This window comes from Myxine glutinosa, chromosome 8 (assembly GCF_964187855.1).
Source record: "Myxine glutinosa chromosome 8, kmMyxGlut1.1, whole genome shotgun sequence".
In the NCBI taxonomy this organism is placed as follows: Eukaryota; Metazoa; Chordata; class Myxini; order Myxiniformes; family Myxinidae; genus Myxine; species Myxine glutinosa.
Genome location: NC_136268.1, coordinates 73563002 through 73588293, shown reverse-complemented (window position 1 = coordinate 73588293; position 25292 = coordinate 73563002). Strand labels below are relative to the sequence as shown.

Genomic DNA, 25292 nt, shown 5'->3' with positions numbered 1-25292 from the left:
ACAAGCCACCCTCGGATATTGAAAAAAGAATTTTCTTCAGATGTATGATCTGTCTTTGATTATCATGGGTGAGAAGCACTGGGATGGCTAGATTGTTAAACCACTTATATAAATTATTAGGTAAAAATACAGTGCTGGGAGCTACATGACCACATACCTCACAGTACCACTGCTCAGTGTCAACTGGCAGTAAGACCAATTTTCCTGCGCAAACTAGGGAGGTAGTCTAGAATTTTGTGCAAAATCTGTGAAATTTAATGTTCTTATTTAAAGTGCCATTTCCTTATTTCAGAGCATTGTGTAAGAAGACCATGAAACGTTTCTTCACGAAGAAGAAGGAAAGTGGAGCTGAAGGATGGAAGAGATGAAAGTTGGAGACGGAGGAAGCCAAGAAGTCGAGCAAGTTCTTCATGCCCTTCTTTGAAAAGTCCGGAAGAAGTTGTTCGACACGTTCCATGGAGTCGCCTCCACCTGCTACAAGTTTGTTAGAATCCGAAGGTGGATCAAGTACAAATGCACCACAAGCCGAGGAGGAAGGCAAGTCAGATAAATCCAAGAATGACGAGATTAAAAGTGAGGCTGCCAGAGAGAACGTGGACATGACAGGAGGGGAAGACGATGGTGGTGGTGGTGATGTTGAGTTTATTGACGAGATTTTACCTGACGAGATTGAACCTGACGACACTGAACCAAGTGAACTGGATGGTGTCGAAGAGCCTCGAACTGTCATACCAGAAGTGATTGAACAGCATGACATTGGACTTCTGAAGTTCGGCAAGGATACTGGAAAAGCAATTCTGCCTGACGCGTTGAGAACAGAAATAATAAAGCTGGGTTCGAAGTATTTCCAGAACAGTGAGGGGCCTTTCCTACCAACAAATAACCGCTCAATGAACAAAACTTGGTTCAGGAGGAAATTGGGAAATGGTCATGGTGAGGAAGTGACTCGCTCATGGCTGGTCTATTCCCCTTCTAAAAAGTCTGCATTTTGTATCTGTTGTCTTCTCTATTCCCATTCCTGGTCAGACCATCAATCCTCATTGGAACAGGAAAGTGGATTCAACCAGTGGAAAGCACCTGAAAGGATTAGTGTTCATGAAAATGCTAAGAATCATCGGGAGTGCTTCACACATGGAAAGAAATGGAAAGAAATTTAGCTGAAAACAGAGGAGTTATTGACGCGGTACTTCAGTCACAGATTGAGAAGGAAAAGCAGAAGTGGCGTGATATCTTGACGAGAATCCTTCACTGCATAAAATTCCTTGCGACTCAGAACCTGGCTTTGCGAGGACACAGGGAGTCACTTCAGCTGGACGATGACTCCAATGTGGGAAATTTCCTTGGCTTACTGAAACTACTGGCTGTCTTTGACCCTGTCATGAAAGTACACCTCACTCGTGTGGAAAGTCATCCTGGATCCACGTCTTATCTTTCACCGGGTGTCCAGAACGAATTCATCCACATGATGGCATCCACTGTTCACCAGAGTTTACTGAGAAGCATTCGTAAAGCCAAGTACTATGGTCTCATGGTCGACTCGACTCCTGATCAGGCACACCGTGAGCAGATGTCAGAAGTAGTGAGATACATGGAAGTTGATTTTGAGAGGAAAACAGTCCATGTTGGAGAGTCCTTCCTTGGTTTTATCCAGGTAAGCCAGAAGGATGCTGTGAGCTTGGTTGAAGAAATCTTGAAACAGCTAGAGAAGGACGAAATTGAGCTACAAGATTGTCGGTCACAGTGCTATGAAAACTCTGCTGTGATGGCTGGACACAGAAGTGGTGTTTATCAAAGAATAAGTGAGAAAAAGAACCTGGCAGTGTTTGTGAATTGCGACAATCACTCACTCAACTTGGTGGGTGTACATGCAGCCAAGCAATACAATGATGGTCACGTTTTTTGGAACCATCGATGTTTGGGTGTCAGATGTTGGACAGGGGCGCAATTTCAGTGCTTGCCATTGGCGCTATTTTCCGTAGATACGCCCCTGCATAAGAGCTATCCTGTATTTAAATTTATTATCCGATGGAAAACTCACCGACGGATAATCCATGGTTGTGCAAAGGGTGGATAAAGGGTACGATAGTTATCCCCTGGATAAGGCGTGGTTAAAGTTTTGATTGACATATGGAATCCCACAAAAGCATTGCACCATCTCGTCCGCTTGAAAAGCGCTCATGGTGGTGGTCAGTCATATTAGAAAGAGAAAGGTAAATTTTACTCCAACCGAACGGGATATGTTGTGTCCGGCGGAAGAACATCATATAATAGTCGGGGAGCCAAAGTGCAAAAATGTGCCTATTTAAGGTTTTAGGTGGTCAAACATGGTATACTTTTTTCTTTTGTGTTTTTGGGTAGATATATACATTCCGCATATGAAATGACTTGTTAACTCAGCCGATCTTCTTGCGAACTCACGGTATGGGCTCGAATCTGAACTTCCGTCCCGATTTGATTAGAGCCAAAAATTAGGGGTAGGGGAAATAAGAATGCCTTTATTATATGTTTTTAGTTAATAAAACCACGTGTGTTGGGTATCATTGGAAAGGTCTTGCATCAGGCTAAAAATTGGTGGTATGCAAATTTTGATGACGTCATCGATTACATCATCAGAGGTCAAAAGGTGACGAAGTTGAAGGGGAAGTGAAAATCTGGGATACCAGTGCAATAAAAGGGTTAAAATCAAAAAATGCAAAGAGGTTGTAAAAAGAAAACTGACTCATATTTTAGAGAACCTATATAGGAAGTTTTTAATATCAAGAAACTTTACAAATATATTAGCATTACAGTGTTAACCCCTTCTGTTTCAGGGACAAAATTTGCGAAAATGGTAAAAAAAAATTGGAATTTTCAGACATTTTCAGAATAATGAAACAAAGATTCTTTTAAAGCAGGGGAGAACATCCAATCAGGGTATCTTGATGCTTTAATTGCTCTATGAGTTCTGAATGTCTCTTTTAACCCTTTGTTTGGCAGTTAACCCTTATTGACTGATAACATGAACCTGATTTTTAATACGTTAATTGTTAAATGATGGTTACTGCTATTTGCTCTAAATGATAACTGCAGCCTATAAAGGCAAACATATCCTCACAAATAAACCAGCCATGCATATGTAGATATTACTGACAGGAAAATAGTGATAATAGAACACTGAGAAAGGCAAACATGGTCAAAACAAAAGTCCAAACCAAAACCAGACGATACGCTAATGAAGGAATTTCATGATTCCGGAACAGGCGACAGGCGTATCAGAGTATCATGCAATGTTGTACATGGAAGGCTTTCATGGAGCTTCCAATGACCAATATAAACGAGAAAAAGAACTTGAATTACAAATAATCTCAATGTTTTAAAATGCACATTTGGCCATCTCATTCAGCTAGATCACAAAGCTTAGGATTCCCACAGCAAACACAGGCAATTGTACATTTGACATTGGCTAATTTGCATGGACAGCGAAGTCGACAACGTCCTTTTTGGCATTTGCATGATGTCACGATAATGTGGGGTTTGGGAGCCTTTGTCATTGTGATTGCAAACAAGGACCCATTCGCAATTTTTCGTCCAAATTTTGTTGGGTCTGGTAAAATCGGAATTCTTTCTGTTGCTCGTTTACAAACAGCAATTTGATGCAGTGCCCGAAGAAGATGTGGCTGAAATGCATCCTCTGTAGCTGGCAGTGAACGTACGTCTCCTTTTCTGTCATAAACAAATGACATCTCAGTTCATCCAGTGTGCCATATAGTGTAGCAGCATAGCAAACCTGTTGTGCATTTTGTGATACAAGCACCAAATTTGGCACAAATGTACATTAATATGTTGCGAACATTTTCAGATATTGGGCCACTTGAAATTCCGTAATTTTTTTTTTCAAATTTTTTCAAATTTCGTAATTTCAAATTTTTCGGGTGACACCGTCACAATTTCGGTCTTCGAGGCCGGCCGATATAGTGGGGCGGCTTAGCCCAAATATTCAAAAGAATTGTGCATTTTGTGATACAAGCACCAAATTTGGCACAAATGTACATTAATATGTTGCGAACATTGTGTGGTCAGCAATGAAGACGAGAGTCTGAATTACATGTATGCAAAAGACCTTGTGAACCAGTGAAGCAAATACACGGGTAAGCATGAATTAAATCTAGGGCATGATATAATTTCCATGATGTTTACCTCTACACTCAATGGTGGAAGGAGGTAATGTTTTGATCCCAGCTTGTCTGTATGTCTGTTTGTCTGTTAGTCCACAAAATTCCAGACAAAGCTTGTAGTAGTGGTAGTTGTAGTGGTAGTGGTGATAACAGAAATTGTTATATAGAACTGAACTTATATTATTATTATATGCAGAAAATAACTTCATTTCTATATGCCCTGCAGTGGACAGGTTAATTGGTTTATGCACTGAAGGGGTCACCCTGGTGTGCACTGCTGTGTTCTGCCTCACTGAGTTGTTCAGGTATGATGTACTCAGCACAAGCTTCCGGTCGGCCCGGAGGTGGGGGTGCGGGGCCTGTCACGGAACGTCAAAACAAACGGCCTGCCGGGGCCGCCCAAAAGTCGGGTGTGAGGGGCGCGTCCACTAATGGAACGCCTCTCGCTTCCCAGATCGAGGGCCACGTGGTCAGGAGAACCTCGTCCCTTCCGGTCACACTTTGCCTATCGGCCGGCCTCGAAGACCGAAATTGTGACGGTTTCACCCGAAAAATTTGAAATTACGAAATTTGAAAAAATTTGAAAAAAAAAATTACGGAATTTGAAGTGGCCCAATATCTGAAAATATTCGCAACATATTAATGTACATTTGTGCCAAATTTGGTGCTTGTATCACAAAATGCACAATTCTTTTGAATATTTGGGCTAAGCCGCCCCACTAATAGAACTCCTTTTTGCCATACAAAGCGTAGAAATATTTCTGAGCTGACTGAATTACGCTTGGTTTTGCTTCCAAATCCTCTCCAGGATTAGCATATTCTGCCAAGGGAGCGAGGCAATCTGTGCATGCAAGTGCCACGTTAAGAGCCCGTTTTTTTTTACCAATGTAGAACGGGTAACTGACTGTGTGGCACCCTGTGAGTATATACGCAGCAAGTATCATTGCAGTGATATTCAGATTGGGAAAGGTTGATTGCAGGTAATCAGAAATTCTGTGGCAAGGCAAGAACACATCTGCAGATGATGTCGTTTTGTGAACCCAAAGTTCCTTCAAACCAGATGTTTGGGTAATATGGTAGATACCCATGACAATGATGTCTGTGTCATTTGCCTGTACCACAATTCTTTTAACTTTCTGTTCATTCGCTATATATGCAGCATGGGCAAAAATGAGAGTATCTGCTTCTTCATGGCCTGAACCTGATAGGGATGGAACTTCCTGGGCCGATTCTCTGGTCAGCATCATTGCTATTTCTGTGAATCCCCCAATGACAATTTGACATCCTTCAGGGATCCGATTCGTTTCATGACACCATGACTGAGAGAGGTACTTCAAAAGGTTCTCCTTGTTTTCTTTTTTTCCAATGTAGTTTTTCCATTTTGGCACAGGTATAGATGGGTGTGGGATGAATGTCTTTATTCCTCTTGCCTCTTTTTCTCTCCTGCATCTTTCTTCCTGTTTTAGGCTGTTGTGAGGGCTGACATCATATCTATCTCCTATTATGTGTATCGTTTTACATCCTTTTGGCCTCATGCTAATTATCCAATCAAGATTGCTTCTTTTCAAGAACAACACGCCCATCAGCATCCAATTCGTCACTTGCCTCAAACATAACCCAAGCCATAAAATTGTACAGGTCAAGGGGGACACATTGCTCAGCACTTTCATACGAGATATCCAAGTTTGATTCTTCAGGATTCATTTCCACTGAAGATAGCTTTGATTGCTTTCTTTCATCGAGACCTAACATTTTCACCTGCTTTCGAATAGATTTTGCGGCATGGAATGCCTCGGTCAAAGTTGCATGATACTCTGGTTTGTCTGTGCCTACATGTGAGCCATTATCATTTTCACCACCAATAAACCCGACTTCAATGCACTGAATGTCCTGCAGGCAGCCTGTCAGCTTTTTTTTTTTTTACCTCTCCGAGTACTTTGCCTAAATCGAAATTTGAGGAGCATAGCAAATTAGAACTACCCACCTGCGACACCACCCTGATTCGATCACCATAATGGTTTTCAAAATACCTACAGAGACGCCTTCCATTACCAGCCCATTCTTCGGCATTTTCTACCTCATGATTTGTCAACCACTTACAGAGCATATCTCGCAAGCATGAAATAGAGTAAACGCATCCCTCTTCAAATAATTTCTGTTCAACCTCAGACATTAACCACTGAAATGCCCTCTCGAAGGCTGGCACCGAATTACAATTATCACTATCGGTGCCCAAAATGCGCTTATTAAGAAATGTACTGAGACACAGCTTATGGTATCGGAAATCATTTGCAATCATGTCTGTGCACTGATCTCCATTACCTTGGATCAAATGTAACATATTTTGGTCTTTCAGTTCTTTCGCTTTTTTCCATACTGATAACTGTCTGTCACGTGTGGCAATTACAGTCAATTTTCTATCTCCTTTTTTGTCCCTTTCTTTACCACAAACAAAACAATTCCGCTTGAAGTCAAATTGTGCACTGAGTTTTGACCGTGTTGTCAAACTTTCCTTTGTTGAATCTTTGGTTTCGTTCAGGAGTTCAACTTTCACCTTTTTATGATGGATAGCCTTCTTACTTATGTACACAGACCGGCAGGTGGGGTGTAACTTTGGGCCTTTGCCAAGGAAGGAGTCCCTGTTGCTTGTATCGTGCAGGAGACGTTGAGAAACTTCGTCATTTCTCTGTGCTAAAGCTTGCAGAAGGTTTGGGTAGCCTACGTTCGTGAGGTTGGATAGAAAACATGACGTATTCTGTTGACAGATAATGCAGGCATCATAATCTGTCAGATTAGAAAACTGCCTCTTCTGGCCAATTATAATTGGTTGTTCTTCGGTCTCCATTCTGGTGAACAGGCTCGAAAAGTAGACCTGAAAAACAAACCAGTTCATTTTACCACTCATTCCCAATGTGGTATTATTCAAACATTCACCAAAATAGTGTATAAATTATAGGATTGAGACATAAGGGATTTTAGGCTTTAGTCTTCATCATACTTGAAGGTTATAATCCTCATGGGCTTCCGTAGATTTTGAAATACTTTAACAAAAGGGATAAAGTAATGAATTTAGAAGAAACGCTTTATTTATCATAGTTAATAGATTGTTGTCCTTGATTATGATACTGTGGCGGGCACAAGGGGCAATAATTCCGCGCACCAGTGGGTGGCGCGAGCGCCCAGGCGGGGACCGATGGCACATGCCCCGCCCTTCGACCGATCGGCCACGCCCGGGGACTAGGCGTGGCCCCGGCACATATATGCGGGCTCTAAGCTCGAGCCCGCTCAGTGCTGCAGTTCGAGCTTTCGAAATAAAGACTCTTTTGTTTTAACAAACGCGTTGTGGCCTACCTCTTTGGCAAGCAAGTTGTGTGTGCGCAGCACCACACTTCACTGGTGACCCCGATTGGTTCAGGCTTCACTGACCACCCAACGCGCCATGGCCACCAACGTCGTCGCAGTAAAACTCCCAGAGTTTTGGGAAGCACAGGCCGACGTGTGGTTCGTGCAGGCTGAAGCGCAATTTCAGCTTCGAGGCATAACGACGGACGAGACCCGTTACTACCACGTGGTCGCCGCCCTCGGGCCCGGCACTGCCGCCCGAGTCGTGTCCATCCTGCGGCACCCGCCGGTCGACCACAAGTACGAGGAGCTCAAACGTCTCCTCATCGCCACGTTCGGCCTCACGGAGATCGAACGGGCCGACCGCCTCCTGGACCTTCCCGAACTCGACGACACACGACCATCCGTGCGAATGGATTTTATGCTGTCGCTGCTGGGTGACCAAGCCCCGGATTTATTATTCCGGGCACTTTTCCTACGCCAACTACCTCTACAGGTACGCCTCGCGCTGGCCGGTTCCAAAATAAGGGAACCACGCGCCCTGGCCGTAGAGGCCGCCAAGTTTTTCGCGGCTTGCGACACCCGGTCGAGTTATGGTGCTGCCGTCATGGATCCCGGGGAAGAGGCTACAGCATCCCTCGAATCCTTCTAACCCAGTTTTTAGGGTATTATCAGACACCTGAGAAATGTACAGTGTGGTTTCATGCATTGAAGTACAGTGTCATGAAAGGTCATGCAATGCCCTAATTATTATATCTTTCTGTACTATTAATTACAAACAATCTTGAAACGACTTACCTCCTAGTGTTTGATAAGTATAAATAACATACTTTGGTCTGGTTTTCTGACAGATGAGGGTTTCTCGGCATGCACCAATCAACTCATTTTCCATGTGACATTTTTAAATTTTCACTTGAAACACATGTTTCCAAGGAAGGAGATTAGCATCTTCAATTACTGGAGAGCCCTTTGTTTTATGAAAGTATGGTGGCCCGTTAGGCTCATTCTTCAAAGACAGCTATGGTGCAGGAAAAGGAATTGCATTGAAATGGTTAACTAGATACTGGTGTAAAGGGGTTAAATAATGGGCTTTGGCATGGGACATTGTATAAAGTATAATAATTAACATCATTCATCCCTCAGCTGAATGCATATATGTGTATATATATGACGTACAAAATACAATTTTTTTATTGCTTTATAAAGTATTTGAATTTTATGCAAAGGGCGAAAAGGGGTTAATATTGTCATACAAAGGGTTTAAAGAGGCATTTAGCACTTATAGATTAATTAAATCATTAAGATACCCTGGTTTGGTTTTCTTCCCTGCTTCAAAATCAATTTTGTAGCATTATTCTAAAAAATATCTCAAAATCCCCATTTTTTACCATTTTCTCAAAATTTGTCTCTGAAACAGGAGGGGTTAATACCGTAACGCTAATATATTTGTAAAGTTTCTTGATATTAAAAACTTCCTATATAGTCCCTCTAAAATATGAGTCAGTTTTCTTTTTACAACCTCTTTGCATTTTTGGATATTAACCCTTTTACTTCAAGGGTACCCCCATTGCCAAAGCCCAGTTAACCACGTCCATACATGACACATTGAATTGACATGTTTGCACGTCCATACATGACACATTGGATCAACACATTTACATGTCCATGCATGAAACATTGAATGAAAACGTTTGCACGTCCACACATGACACATCAGATCAACACGTTTTCATGTCCATACATGACACTGGATCAACACGTTTACACATCCGTACATGACACATTGGATCAACACGTTTACATGTTCATACTTGACACATTGGATCAACATGTTTGCACGTCTGCACATGACATTGGATCAACATGTTTGCACGTCCACACATGATGAATCGGATCAACACGTTTGCGGAATTTCCTATCAACATTCGTCTGACAGATGTCGACCAAAGCTGGATCGTCTGCCATTTCACATTGAACAAACCTACATACGCGTCACTAACCACGGATAAGGTGTTATCTGGGCCAGAGGAGACTGGATAAAGTTATCTGGAAAAATCACAAATTTATCCCGAGGATAGTCATATCTGGAAAAATCACAAATTTATCCCGAGGATAAAGTTATCTGGAAAAATCACAAATTTATCCCGAGGATAAAGTTATCTGGAAAAATCACAAATTTATCCCGAGGATAAAGTTATCCAGGCTTTGAGCAAGAGAACCTATCCTGTGGATAATTTTAATCCTCCGGATAGCTGATTTATCCTCTGGATTGTGCTTATCCGAGCTTCTTGCAACAGGGCGCAGAACTTTAACTTTATATTAACCAAAGTGTCAATATTTATATTGCTGTGGAGCACACTTCCATCATTGTACATGAATGATTATCACATCCGCCACCGAAGGTAGATGAAGTTATATTTTCACCCCTGTCTGTTTGTTTGTATGTCTGTGAGCAGGATATCTCAAAACGTTGTGGATGAATTTGGACAAAATGTGATGGAGAGGTTGGGTATATGACGAGGATTAATTGATTCGATTTAGGTGAAGATCCGGATGCGGATTCTAGGATTTTAATATATTTTAAAGTGATTCTTCAACATTGAGTGAGAGGGCCAAAACCCATTATATAGCATGATATGTCAAAAAAGTTGTGGATGACTTATAACAAAACTTGGTGGATGAGTTGATTAGGCGATAAGAACAAGTGGATTCGATTTTAGTTTGGGTCCGAATCCAGATCTGACCTATCGGTGATGCAAAACATAAACTGTTCAGCCTGGCAGAGGTATGTGCTCTCACAAATGCCATTCTAGTTTGGTGTAAGGTGGTCATGGGTCAACAGATAATACTTTTTGAAAAGTTTGTACACAAACAGGTTGTTTCGTAAAACATAAGTAAGTGCAGACTTTGGCCTTGTATTCTCAATCTCATTTTCGGCTCCTATCTCGATTGCACATGCCCCTTAATCTCTGTTTATATTTGCCTCTAATGCCCAAGGAATTCCTTTGAAGAAATGATCTTGCCTCTCATGTCTTATTACGAAGTCGATTGCCTTTCGTCGGTTGAATTTTTTCGGTTGAGAGTTAATAATGACGTACAACTTTCATTGAATTAAAAGCATGTTCAAAGAAAATGATAAACAGCATCCAACAAGATAGCATGGCCAGAAGAGCGAAAGGAAGGCCAGTAGAGATATCGAGATACGAAAAACAAAGAAACAGCGAAGTTGAAAGCCAGCACATAAAAGAGAAAAGAAAGCTTCATCGACAGAGTGGATTTCATTTCATTGCACGAAACCCCGGATCAAATCTCTCGCCATGCTCATGGTATGCCAAACGCTTAAGTCTCCAATGTTGTCATAAATTTGTGAGTTGAATGTGTCGAAGTGAAGGAAGCAGCAGCAAAACTTCCATCATCAAGTGCAACATGACCTGATGAGTCGACCTGAAACTTCTCATAATGTAGCTGGATCTCGTTGCCAAGATGAAGGTTGCCATGAAGATATCCGGCAATATGTTGGGAGCATTAGCCTTTGAAAAAAGCACCATATGACATTCGATAAGAAGAAATCATTTCTTTGCTCCGAATGGCCAAAAGACAACTGCCAAGCCTTGGAACGTACGTCGATGGATGTCCGACAAGATTACGAAGTGGCTCGAATCAGCCAAAGGTACTTGCTGCATGTTTTTGAAACTTGTGTTTTCTTAGCGATAATTGCATTTAATTTTTTTTTTCAAGCTTGAATTTGCATTCCTTAATTTACGTTGACACATCATGTTTGAAAACATTTTGAATTTCCTACCTCAGGGTTTATAGACTTCACTCGTCATACATGTACGCACACTCGCCTCTAAGCATCTAGCCTGGGTTTGAATCCCGACATAGCTATAAACTGTCATCCCGGTGTTTCACAGGCAAGGTGATTCATCATTGTGTCTATAGCGTCCATTGTATGGACGTTAAATTGGTGTCCCATCTGCCAGCATTCTTTGGTGGAAGTTAAAGATCGCACGGTGCCCTTCGCGAAGAGTAGCTGAGCTATCACCGGCACCAAATTCCTGACCAAATTCCAAATTCCTGCTCTGACCTGCAGAGGGCATTGCATCAGAGGCACAGCCACACGCTCAGCCAATGATGCACCCCGCAGCCTTGTGCTGCATATACGTATGAAGAAGAAGTCATACAGATGGGACTGGAAGGCTAAAAGTTAAAATGAATGGGTAATAGGAAAAGCAGCTTTGCGGTATTTTAGGGAAGGTTCAGCAGTAAAGAAGGCTCTCCACCATATAAAACACAATGCCAGTTTGTGTGTTTGTACATATGGCTGTCCCCCTTCATAAAGGTAGAATTTAAAGGCCAATCTTTTAACACGAATGTGTGTGTGTTCACTGCGGTGTATTTTTGAGAACAAAAAAACTCGAAAAACATTTTCCATAAAAGAGTAGTTATCTCTCTGATATTGGAATTGTAGACGGTGGCTTGCAAAGGAGGGCTCTCTGGCTGATGGTATAACAGGGAATTTAAAATGAGAAATGTAATGAATATACTGTATACTGAATGTAATGACTAAGTAGGGTGTGTGTGTGTTTGTGTGTGTGTGTGTGTGTGTGTGTGTGTGATCCGCCATTTGGAGAGGTCCTGGGCTGAAAGGATCGAAACCTCGAGGAAGAACGGTGCCCAGCTGATGATCCGTGCAGTCGGGAAACGAGTCAATTGCTTACAGGTTAAGGTTCTTGCTTTAGGTAAGGGAACTATGTTTGAGGTTTACAATTTAAATAAAGTTGAATATGGGATGTTGTGAAATTAACATCGTTTAAAACAATCCTTTGAATTATTTATATTTAAGTTTAGGAACAACCAATACTGTACAATTAATTAATTAAGTGTGTGTGTGTGTGTGTGTGTGTGTGTGTGTGTGTGTGTGTGTGTGTGTGTGTGTGTACGTACCGTATACATATCTATATGGTGCCTTTGCCTTGAGAAAGGGTTCACACCCCTTAACTTTTTCACATTTTGTTGTGTTACAGCCTTAATTTAAAATGGATTATATTGAGATTTGTTGTCACTGATCTACACATAACACCCCATAATGTCGAAGTGGAATTAAAAAATATAAATTCGTACGAAATAATTAAAAATGAAATACAGAAATATCTAAATTGCATAAGTATTCAACCTCCAGAGTCAATACTTCATAGAAGCTCCTTTGGCAGCGATTACAGCTTCGAGTCTTCCTGTGTATGTCTGCATTAGCTTTGCCAATCAGGATTTGTGGAGTTTCTCCCATTCTTCCTTGCAGATTTGCTCAAGCTCTGTGAAGTGGGATGGGGAGCGTCGGTGAACAGCAATCTTTAAGTCTTTCCACAGATTCTCAATGGGATTCAAGTCTGAGCTTTGGCTGGGCCACTCAGAGGCTTTCACGTTCTTGTTCTGAAGATTCCAGTGTTCTGAAGATTCCACATTCCAGTGTAACTTTGGCTTTATGCTTGAGATTATTGTCCTATCGCAACATGTCTCCACCGCAGTTTAAGGTATTTTGCACTCTGAAGCAGATTTTCCTCAAGGATTTGCCTGTATTTGGCTCCATTAATTGTTCCCTCTATCCTTAAAAGCCTCCCACTCCCTGTCGCTGAAAAGCATCCCCATAGCATGATGTTGCCACCACCATGCTTCACATTAGCGATGTTCTTACATGGGTGATGGGCTGTTCCTGGTTTCTGCCAGATGTAGTGCCTTGCATCCAGGCCAAAGAGTTCAATTTTCGTCTCATCAGATCACATAATCTTATGTTTTGCCTCATGCCCTCAGTCTTTCACGTGCCTTTTTGCAAACTTCAGGCATTCTGTCATATGCCTGTTTCTCAGGAGTGACTCCATCTGGTCACTCTCCTATAAAACCGAGATTTGTGAAGTGCTCTGGAGACTGTTGTCCTTCTGGCAAGTTCTACCATCTCAGCCAAGGAACTCTATTAGAGTGGTCATTGGGTTCTTTGTCACCTCCCCGACCAAGATCCTTCTTGCCCGGTTTACACAGTTTGGTCGGATGGCCAGCTCTACGAAGAATCTGGGTAGTTCAATATTTCTCCCATTTCCTAATGATGGAGCTCACTGTGCTCTTGGGAACTTTCAACACTCTAGAAATTGTTTTATACCCTTCCCCAGATCTATTCCTCCTCGCAATTCTATCTCGGAGTACAATGGACAGTTCCTTGTACTTCATGGTGGAGTTTCTGCTCTAACATGCTCTGTCAATTGTGGGGTATTATATAGAAAGGTGTGTTTCTTTCTAAATCATGTCTAATCAATTGAATTGGCCACAGGTGGACTCCAATCAAGTTATAGAGACATCTTGAGGATGATGAAAGGAAATTGGATGCACCTAACATCAATTCGGAGTGTTGTAGGAAAGGGGTTGAATACTCGTTGACTCAAGACTTTTCAGCTTTTCGTTTTTAATAATTTTGTAAAAGTTTCTAAAAAATAAATTTCACTTTGACATTATGTGGTATTAAGTGTAGATCAGTGACAAAAAATCTCAATTTAACCCATTTAAAATTCAGGCTGTAACATAACAAAATGTGAAAAAGTCAAGTGGTGTATATCCTTTCTGAAGGCACTGTATATCCCGAGGGCACTGTGTGTGTATACAGTATGTATAATTGTATATATATATATATATATATATATATATGTATGAATATAATGAAAGAGAAAGTTTGTGTTAGGTGAGGCAACCCCTTATCACTCTCCCTCCTTCCTAGCTCCCACCCTTCCTCGCCTCCCCCTCCCTGCTGCGCCTCATTCCGCCTCCCTCCTCTCTTTCTCCCCTCTATCTCGCCTCACCCTCCCACTCCCCTCCTTTTTATTCCCCCACCCCTCCCTCTCTCTCTCTCTCCCCAGCTCCCCACTCCTCCCCTTGCTCCCCCCTCCCCCCTCTCTCTTCCCCCTCTTCTCCTCGCTTCCTCTTCCCTTCTCTCTCTCCCACCTCTTCCCCTCGTTCTCCCTTCCCACCTCTTTCCCTCGCTCTCCCTTCCCTCCTCTCTTCCCATCTCTCTCCCCTGAAAGTCTTGGGCCAAAACCCACTCCCCAGCTGACTCCTCAAGAAGGTGGATATAATTGGAGATGTTTAAAGAAGTAGTTTGACTACAAGAACGATTGATAGCATCTATAGTTCATTAACAATGTGTTTTCTTTAAGGCCAGAAGTTTATGCTTAACCCTCGGGATATCGCATCATCCAGCACAAGCATTTCGCGTGGACTTTACCCTTGAGGACTCGAACCTATATTTGCTGCAGCGATGAAATCCGATATGTGGAAAAATGGCAAGAGGGAATGTTAAGCCCCGGGGTCGAGGTAATTATTGTGGACAAAGGAATGCCTCGTTCAAAGGATTTGCATTTTGCCAGGAGCATGACTCTTTTAATTATCCACGATAAGAACTTTTCAGTGAATGTTACTGCAATGATGGGGTCACTTAGCACAATTAGAACAATTACTTGTTTCACTCTCAGGGAAAGATGCAGAAGCTGCCTGCTGCTAAATTTGCATCCATGCACACTCATGTCGGACTAAAATTGTCAAAACTTAAGTTTATTGTGTGATTGAGTATGTGGTTGGAGACCTTGCCTCGTTCAGAACCCTTTCACCATTATGATTTTCTACTTCCACTCCACTACTCCTACTTGCAACCGTAAACGGGAAATCAGAACCAAATAGAGGATACACTACAGGTTCTTTCTAGATGACAATTATAACTCCCTACATGGACATAAAGCAAGCTGAAATTTGGTTTTATGAATTTCGGTTTTATGAATTCCGGTTTTAAGAATTTGGGTTTTATGGATTTCGGTTTTAAGAATTTGGGTTTTATGAAATTGTGGCTTTAAAAATTTCAGTTTTAAGAACCTGGCTTTTATGAATTTGAGTTTTAAGAATTTGGATTTTATGAATTTGGGATTTAATAATTTGGGTTTTAAGAATTTGGGTTTTAAGAAATTTGGTTTTATGATTTCTTAGTTTTATGAATTCTGGTTTTAAGAATTTGGATTTCATGAATTCTGGTTTTAATAATTTGGGATTTAATAATTTGGGTTTTAAGAATTTGGGTTTAAGAAATTTTGTTTTATGAATTCTTACTTTTATGAATTCTGGTTTTATGAATTTGGGTTTTAAGAATTTGGGTTTTATGAATTTGGATTTTATGAATTCCGGTTTTAATAAATTGGGATTTAATAATTTGGGTTTTAAGAATTTGGGTTTTAAGAAATTTGGTTTTATGAATTCTTAGTTTTATGAATTTGGGTTTTATGAATTTGGGTTTTAAGAATATGGGTTTTATGAATTTGGGTTTTATGAATTTGGGTTTTAAGAATCTCGGTTTTATGAACTTCGGTTTTACAAATCTCGGTCTTATGATTTTCGGTTTTATGAATATTGGTTTATGCACCCTTTTAAAATCAGGGTAAGCATAATAGCTTGGAGAGTTAGAGGTATGCACATTCAACTCTGAGCTGTCAATCCTGGGTCTTGACACAGATATAAACTGTCACTCTGGTGCTTCGCAATGCGGCACCTACATCAATGTTTATGTCGTCCATTTGAGGTGCGTTAAGCAGGACCTGCCAACCAACATTGGTTGTTGGCGGCAGATGTTAAATATCCCATCAGTTTATTTTGCGAAGAGTAGGTGAATTATCACAGATACCCTGAACAAATTACAAATTCCTGCCCAAATAACTTGAACGTCAGACCCATCCAGTCAGTTCGTGAAAGACTTGCACCAAAGATGTTCTCTGGCCAATCCCGCATGAAGGTTGGAATAAGCATGGCCCTTAAAGAAGTAATAAATAATCTCTCTATAGTAATTGTGCACTGTTAATTCAACAACTACTCTCATAGATGTATTCTTCTCTGTACTTTATATTTCAATGTGCACGAGATACTCCACCTTTCCCCACACTTGCTGGGGATATGCAAGGTATTTTATCTAATTTACCCCCCCCCCCCCCTCAAGCCATTCGCTTCTGCAATTAACTCAACACATTCCTATGATTTACGCAATACACTCCAAGCCATTTACTCGGCTTTAATGACCTCTAGGTTTTGCCTTCCAAGATGTATAAGTACCATGCTTTCAGTGGTTCTGGTTCAACTTCGGTCATCATCATGAAGCTGCGCCAAGATTGCACGCATCTTGTGAGTTATGTATGGTATTCAATATATATATATATATATACTGTATAAGATGTGGGACCAATTTTTACTTGGAGTTTCCGTTGCAATGATAATACCATGCCAGGTAATTGTTCTTCTTTTGCAGGTTTCCCTGTTCACAGTCCTGGTGATAAGTTCACTTCAAGTAAATTCACAGTAAGCAATGATTTTGCTCAATCATTTTTCTCTTTATTCTAAGTTACGTGTTTTATGACTGAGATGGATTTTTATCTTGATGCCATTCTCCGTTGGGTGTGCATTTTCATTTTTCTTCTTTGAATACAGGATTCGGTGGAAGAGAGTGTGAAAAAGTTGAACTGAGGATCATTATCTAGTGAATCATAATTCCATGGGATTCAATCATAAATTCGGCATGGTGGTTGCATCTTCTTTGGTTGCAGCTGTGCCCTTTGATGCAGTGTCCCTTGTAGGTTACGGCAGAAGTTTGGAATTTGGCCAGGGTATATATGCACACAATTACCGACTCCTTTTGAAAGACACCTTGGATCTCTAACGTCCACCAGCAAATGCCAGTAAATTGGACAGCCATCTTAACGTCCCCTCCAAAGTGTACTGATTGATGCAACGTCCTGCCTGAGAAGCACCAAACATCAGGGTGACAGCTTAGAGTCAGGTCGGGAATTGAACCCACACCAGAGAATATGCTGTACTTGAGCTATCCTTTTTCAGTCCTAGTACTGGGCTGACCGGATGGCTTTGAGGTACGCACACTCAGCTCTGGGCTGTCCAGCCTGGGTTTGAACCCACACCCAGCCATAAACTGTCTTCCTCATTTTTCACAGGCAGCGTGATTCATCAATGTGTTAAACGGGCGTCCCATCTACAGTCATTCGTCAGTGGACGTTACAGATCCCACGGTATCCTTCGCGAAGAGTAAGCGAACTATCTCTGGCATCATGAACAAATTACAAATTCCTGCCCTAACCAGCAAGAGGGCACCACATCAGCGGCACAGCCGCACCCTCAGCCAGTGATGCTACCCTGGAGCCTCGTACTGTGCACGAACGAAGAAATCCTGGTACTTAAGAGAGTCTAAATCTACGATATAACAGAGATGTCTGTCTGTCTGTCTGTGTCGCCATTTTTCTCAGAGATGGCTGAATGGATCTTTGTCAAACTTTCAGAGGTTCGTCAGTGAGTGCCTGGGAGTGTTTTAGGGGGAAAAATTTTGAAAAAGAAAATTTCGTTTTTTTGGAGTTAAAAAATAATAATCGCTCGATAGTGCCTAAGCTTTTTAAATTAATGACTTATATACAAGTCCACATTCGCATAAATAAATACAAAACAATCACCAGACATTTGAACACAAATAATAAAACAATTCCGGAAGTGCATGAAGTTTGGTTGTAAGGGTTCTTCTTCTTCCTGTTCGGCATCCCACTTAACGCAGAAACGGGATGAACGCCACACTCACCTGCATATATTTAACGAAAAGGTGATGAACCCCCTTCCTCCCCTTCCTCTCCTGCCGCCTCCTCCTTCCCCTCCCCCCTACCCACCCTTACCCCTCCCCTCCCCCATCCCCCGCCCGGGTACTGCTGCTAGTTAGTGATAAAGCGATGAATGTTGAGTTTGAAATACCCGTGTGTATATAACATGTGTCTACTGTCTCCAAACAGTATTTCATTTTGACAACATCGTTTTTCTTCACTGTTCCCAAGTACATTGAATTACCTGTACACCAATCCCGCAAACCATCTGACCAGGCCAGAAACTGTCTGTGATTCCTAGGTCATTTAACTACCTCATCACCATCCCACAAACCATCCGACCAGGCCAGGAACTGTCTGTTGGAGTGTCTTTGTACGGATCCCCTGAGTATGGCCCTGTGACATTGAACTTCGGTATGGACAAAGATGGCCAAGTACTTTTGAGGCACAAGGTTGTGGTGGCTGTTGGTAAGTTATGAAGCGAAGGATCCTGAAAATTTCCCGTTTAATAGTAAAAGTAATGTGTGGCAATCAAATTCCAATGTGAAAATCAAACCTTTTATCCGATGTTTACACCATGCGAAATAATGAAATCATCGAAATAATGAAATCATCGAAATAATGAAATCATCGAAATAATGAAATCATCGGAAATTTACGAATGATTTAAAACTCGTGAGAAATTTCTGCAGAACAATACAATTGTAAACGCCCACTGGAGTTTTAGATATATTTTGAACATGAAACATTTCATTTTATATTTTCATCATTCATTGTAAAGTACTGTAATAGGGATGGAGCAGATTGTCATGGGGCCCGCAAGGCTAACCCCGCTCCAGCAGGGAAAATGGCCTTAAAATGCCTGTTGTTGTTGTTGTTGTATTTTAAAGTACTGTATTTACATATCAATTAATTTCATTGTATAGCCACGTTAAACTATTAAACCTGTTGGTTACCACTTAGTTTACTCTAACATTGTTGTGTGACATGTTCTTCTTAAAAACTAATGTAATTAAATGCTATCCCCTTCTTGTGCCACCCTCACCACCCCGTGCCACCCGCACCCTCTTCCCCTTTCCCCCCCGTGACACCCACATCTCCCACCTGTGCAACCCTCACCCATCCCCCATACCACCCTCACTTCCCCGTGCGACCCTCACCCTCACCCCCATGACATCCTCACATCCCCACCCATGTAACCCTCACCCCTCCTCTGTGCAACCTTCACCCCTCGTTCCTGCAACTTTCACCCACCCCGTGCCACCCTCATCCCCCATGCCACCCATACTACCCCCTGTGCAATCCTCACCCATACTGCAACCCTCACCACTCACACTTGCAACCTTCACCCACCCCGTGCCACCCTCACCCCTCCCTTTCCTCCCCCCCCCCACCGTGCAACCTTCACTCCCCTGTGAAACCCTCACTCCCCTCCCCCCTCCCCCGTGCCACCCTCAACCCCCTTGTACCACCCTCACTCCCCCTTACCCCTCCTGTGCAATCCTCACCCCTTCCCCATGCCTTCCTCACCACCCCCGTGACACCCCTCTTCATCCTATCCCGTCACTCTGTATATTCCAATACTTTCCAGGAGAAACAAGTTCTATTGTGCTGCCTCCGGTAAGTTCCCTTTCATACCTGGGATACGCTAAAGGCATTTACACCTGCATATTATTTGACCATTGAGGTGTTTCAGTGATATGTCAGGCTTTGCTGTTGGATGAAACTTACTTATGGCCCAGTCTAGGCGTAAGACCTCCAAAGGGCCTCTTAAAGCCAAATCAGAGGCAGAATTTTCTGTTCAGAACTTTCTCATCAAAGAACAGTTCCTTTTGCTTTTTACTTTTACTTTTAACTCATGCATTTTACCAGTAAGGAGGGAACGCAGCTGGCACAGCTACCTTGGGCCAACGTTGACCCAACAGTGGCCATTCCATTGGGCCCACATCAAATTATTCATCGTTCGCTAGAACGTTGGTCCGTCATCCCAATGTTGTTCCGTCATTGACAGACTTAACACTCGACGATGGCCAAACGTCATCAGTATACCCCCCAAACCAACCATCTCTTTCTGTCTAAAAAGGGATGTTGAACCAACATCAGCTCTTTGTGTATGACCAAACACCCTAGCCCAATGCTGGTCTAACATACCTGTGCCAGCTGGCAAAGTTATTGAGAGAAGAGGATATGCGTGTACACTAGAAATACCTGGCAACCTTACAGTATATCACACAATCTGTGATTTGTCATAAAAAGTCAGCGAAGATGACTAATCATAATGTTTCTGGTCATCGCAGCTGCCTCTTAACTTGTCAAGTGGTGACTACCATCTGAACGTCGAGGGTGTGGACGACATGGGGACCACGGTGTTTAAAAACGGCACGAAGATATCCTTTAATAACCGTGGCCTCATGACATTTGTTCAAACTGACAAGGCCATGTATAAACCTGGACAGACAGTCAAATTTCGGGTTTTTAACCTGCACCCCAACCTGAAGCAGTATCGAGGTCAAGTGGATGTCGCAGTGGAGGTAAATTGATGTATGAGACATTGATGATGTAACACGATTAAGTTTTTTTTTATCACGAGATGTAAAGAAATCATAGTTATTTCGAATTAAAACATTTTTAAATTTGATAATTTCAACAAATACTTCATGGTCGGTGTGTACACAGGACCCAAGTGGGAATCGGATCCAGCAGTGGCTGTCAGCGTCACATCCCAGCGGAGTGGTCTCCATGGAACTTCCTCTCTCTGTTCAGCCTCCGCTCGGGGACTGGGTCATATCCGTCACACACAAGGTCAGATAATGGCACTTGGTAAACGACATCACAGGTGGTAACTTACACAAGCTTTGTAATCCTGGGTGTTTTTATTATTATTATTATTATTTTTACAGTATCTAATGCTCGTAGTGAATCTGCCACAAACACATCTCACACATATGGACATACAGACGAATGCACGAGACAAAGCACATGACTGTTAGATGAGACAAACACCGCCACTGATCTTGGGGGGAAGTGCCCTCCCTTCCTGGGACATCCTGGGTACCTGCAACACAACGACAACAACCTTTCTCACTGCACTCAGCCAGAAATTTCCTAAGGGGAAATTTCCTCCCGCCATGCATTCCAACCAATAGGATTGTCCATAATCTTGTCCTTTCAAATGCCAACCATCAAACAAGGAAGCAACATATGCCATTTTTAAAAGTCTTTTGTCTGACTCAGCTGGAGTTTTATCCACCGACCGCCGACAAGAAGTGATGATTTTACACTTTGTAAGACCCGTGAATGTAATTTTTACTTCCCCGGATCTTTGCATTTCATTCATGTCATCATGTTTGCCATAAAATTATCATGTATGCCTTTCTTTGCCAGGAATTGGAGATGAAGACAAAGCAAACATTTACTGTTGAGAAATATGGTAAACATTTGATGTATCGTAATTGTTATGTGACTAAAATGAATTCAATTGTAAACCTCTATCAACTGATATTTATATGCAGGATTTGGACAGATCCCATTTACTCTAATTGGCATACCAGTTAATTTCAGAGTGGGTGGGGTGGGGCAAGAATATTGTCCCTTTCCTTAAAAACATGAGGGAGCAAGCTGGGTGTTTTTATTGACATTTTGGGGGGGGGGGGGGGGGGGTGGGGGGGGGGTTGTATACAAAATCAAAATTGAGGCTTGTGGAGAAGCTCATACATAGAATGGATCAGGACATAACAGAACAAAAGGAACAGCAGAAAGAGAGTGGGAAAACACACCACCAGCAGGGAATGGACAAAAATAGAGGGAGACTTGGACAAATAAGGCATATGGGGAAGAATGAGGGGTTGGGGGAGAATGCATGGGGTGGACAAGATGGATACAGAATGAAAAAAAAGGAAATTTTTCAAATATATGACACACTTTGAAAACGCAAAACGGACTTTGGATGCAATAATATGACAAACAACCAGTGGAACTGAAAGGTGTTTACTATGGAAGGAAAACAGGTTAATCAGTCGACAAACCAAAAAAGAATATTGTCCTGACAGCAATCCCATAAGATGTCACACGTCATCAAAGAGTCCTACCCTCCACCTCAAAGTCAGTATCTGTTGTGTCCACCACTTGCACGTGCACAAGTCTGATAGTGGCATCAGGGATGTTCCTCCACTCATTCTGTAATGCCTGACCCAATGCAGCAACGTTGTGTGGTGGCGGCTGACGTCGGCGTACACTTCGCCCTAACTCATCCCAAAGGTGCTTGATAGGGTTTAAGTCTGGGGACAAAGCTGGCCAATTGTTAGGGTTAGTTGTTCGGTTTAGGGTTAGGGTTATACAAAGTTGCGTTTTCAAAGTGTGTCAGGTTGCGTTTTCAAAGTGTGTCAGTATAGGAGGGCTTGGGGTTGTGGCAAGGTAAAACTTGGGGATGATGGGATGGAAGGGTGTAAATGCAGAGTAAAACTGAGCAAGGTGTGAGGCAGGGGTGCCAGCCCAAAGGAAAGAGCAGTACTCCATCAAGTTGCAGATGAAGGCCTTGTATGTGTGTGGATAAGAGTTCAGGAGTACCAAAGAACGACTTTGGTTGTTGTTCACTCTCCTAATACGGCACTTTCAAAATGACATAATCCACCGCAGATTCTTCGCTGAGCATGCGCAGAAACCCCTAATAACGAAATCAATTGGGGAAGCTTGGACATGTTTCTTGCCTGCCAAATAAGGATTGTAGAATGAAGCAATTTTAAAAAGCTTTTACAGGAGCCGTAAATACTTGTAAACACATCTGTGAGAACGGGATGTGCCTCTGCACAGCGAAACAGTTGGAAAACTTCCTTATCAACTTGTTCAAAGAGTTGATATGTGTTGGTCTGTATTGCAAAAACTCCCGACAATATGGGCCCGTGAAAGTTTGAAGGTTCGTAGATGGTGCGTTCTAATCAAAGCTTAGTGCTTCTTAACACCAATGGGAAGGTCATGTCTAGATATTGTCGATGCACAGGGAAAGTTTAATATATTCACTATTATTCATGATTGGGAATAAGTGCTTGGGAGTGGGAGTTGCACGGGCTGTGAGTGCCGTTACAAGTGTATATATTTTTTGTTTAGTGCCTGGGCCACAAGAGAAATTGTACTCGATTTTTGCATCTATTGGTGAAAGGAGAAGTGTCTATTCATGCCTGTGTGTATATATGCATTCTAACCACGGCCGCCGCTAGTTAATTGTATTAACAGGAAATTATAGAGGGTCCTCCACAGATATTCCTCTTATATTCTATATTCTTGTGAGTCTGATTTTCTTTCAGGAACAGAACAATAATTATGATTAACCATTTTGAAATTGCCACTCTATCGTCTAAATGCTGAAAATTATGTTAAAAAGACGATTTGAATGACAAGAAAAATTTATGTCAAAACAGAAATAGACATTTTGTGCTAGCAGTGGCAGTTTAGAAGTACCCGTCAAGCCGAACCGGTGTAAACACACACACAGCGCATGTGCAAATGGTCTCATTTAGCATTCATACGTCATTTTTAAAGACCCGTATTGCTCAGTTTCCTGAAGCTTCGAAGTTTTAGCCTTGAAAAGGCTAAAATTTGAAATCGTTGGATTTGAAATCTCAACCACTCATATGACCATTTCAAGTTCTTAATACTACAAGGCTATTGCACTATTGTTTGCTTTACTTCGTTCTCGTTTATAACCAATTTATTGTTTCCCTTTGTCTTCTCAGTTCTCCCAAAGTTTGAGGTCAACATTCAAACAAGATCTTTTGTTGCACGAGAAGAGAAATTAGGTGTTTCTGGAACCATCAGAGCAAAGTGAGTTTCATGGACATTCAAAAGTGAGGTTTTAGGTCTATTGACACCATGTTGGTGCTATATTATGATAACTAATTTATGTGAAAACAAATGTGAAAGTTTTTTTTAGATTAAACTTTCTACATTAATGATGTATTTTGAATTTAATTAAGCCATCTACCCCCTCCAACTGTCTCCAACCCCCAACCATCTCCAACCCCCATCTAAACCGTCTTCCTGGTGTTTAGCATCCAGGGCGAGACAACATTATGGGTTCTGTCCATCAGAAGGGTGTTAAGCTGGAGGATCCGTTTCCCAGCAGTGGGGGCGTTTGTGGATGTTCCATATCCCAAGGTGTATTTCGCTGATATGTTTGGAAGGTTATCACAGACACAGTGAACAAATTACAAATTACTTCCACAGCCAAACGTCAGGCCTCGCCAAAATGCTTGGGCCAGAATTGTTCACCCTGGCGGTGGTGGAAATAATTGGACCATTGAATAATATTAATAATAATATAATGCTCCCACCAATGAACATTTGGCTAATTTTAATTTTTGGGTAGCATCGCATCATGACGTCACTCTTGTGATTAGGCACAACCAATTATTTACAGCTATATGATTCTATAAATTGTCTATATTTGATCTATATAGTCGAGTCTATTCACTTATTGGACCTATTAGCACCCAGAGTGCGTTGACAACGCGGGTTAAGATCTTTCGAGGTTCTTTTCCCAACAACCCATTGTTACTTTTTTGTTTATGTGTCAAGAGACGTGCTTTCTAAAATGCCACTGCAGTTATTAAATTGTGGCAAACTTGAAGAGGTTTGAAGGCATCATAATAGTTTTTACTCATGCATTACTTTAGAATTCAGAATGAATGTTTATATTTGAATGATTCCATTTCAATTTCACAAAACCACACTGGGTACCAAGAAGGTACTATGTCTCTAGTTAAACGGTGAGGCATTTTGTCAATTCTTAAGTTACTTTCTACATCTGACATGGTTCCTTTCATAAAGATATTTATGCAAAAACTGACCAACAACCAATCTGGTGTTGGCTTAGTGGTTAGGGTGCCGGCTTGGGATCCTAGGATCCTGGGTTCGAATCCCGGTCGATCGTTGAATTAACTCCAAAGGTTGACTCAGCCTGTCATCCTTCCGAGGTCGGCAAATTGAGTACCAGCTTGCTGGGATGAATGATCACGGTGTGTACCCCGATTTAGAATAGGTACACCATATCCCTGCGCATCGTAAGAGCGTGACCAAGGGTTGGCATCAGGAAGGGCATCCGGCCATAAAAACATTGCCTCAAAAAACAGGAAACCAT

At 41.9% G+C, this 25292-nt stretch overlaps 1 protein-coding gene across 1 annotated transcript in view; it reads left to right on the top strand.

Moving 5' to 3' along the window:
* Positions 1 to 1141: 1141 nt before the first annotated feature.
* The window catches only part of LOC144893379 (CD109 antigen-like), an 84474-nt gene continuing 60323 nt past the window's right edge, over positions 1142 to 25292 (top strand). Inside the window, exons 1-4 of the mRNA XM_078783963.1 lie at positions 1142 to 1855; positions 20458 to 20691; positions 21545 to 21590; positions 23890 to 23977. Of these exons, the coding sequence (XP_078640089.1) occupies positions 1142 to 1855; positions 20458 to 20691; positions 21545 to 21590; positions 23890 to 23977 (1082 nt within the window). The remainder of the gene's footprint in view (positions 1856 to 20457; positions 20692 to 21544; positions 21591 to 23889; positions 23978 to 25292) is intronic.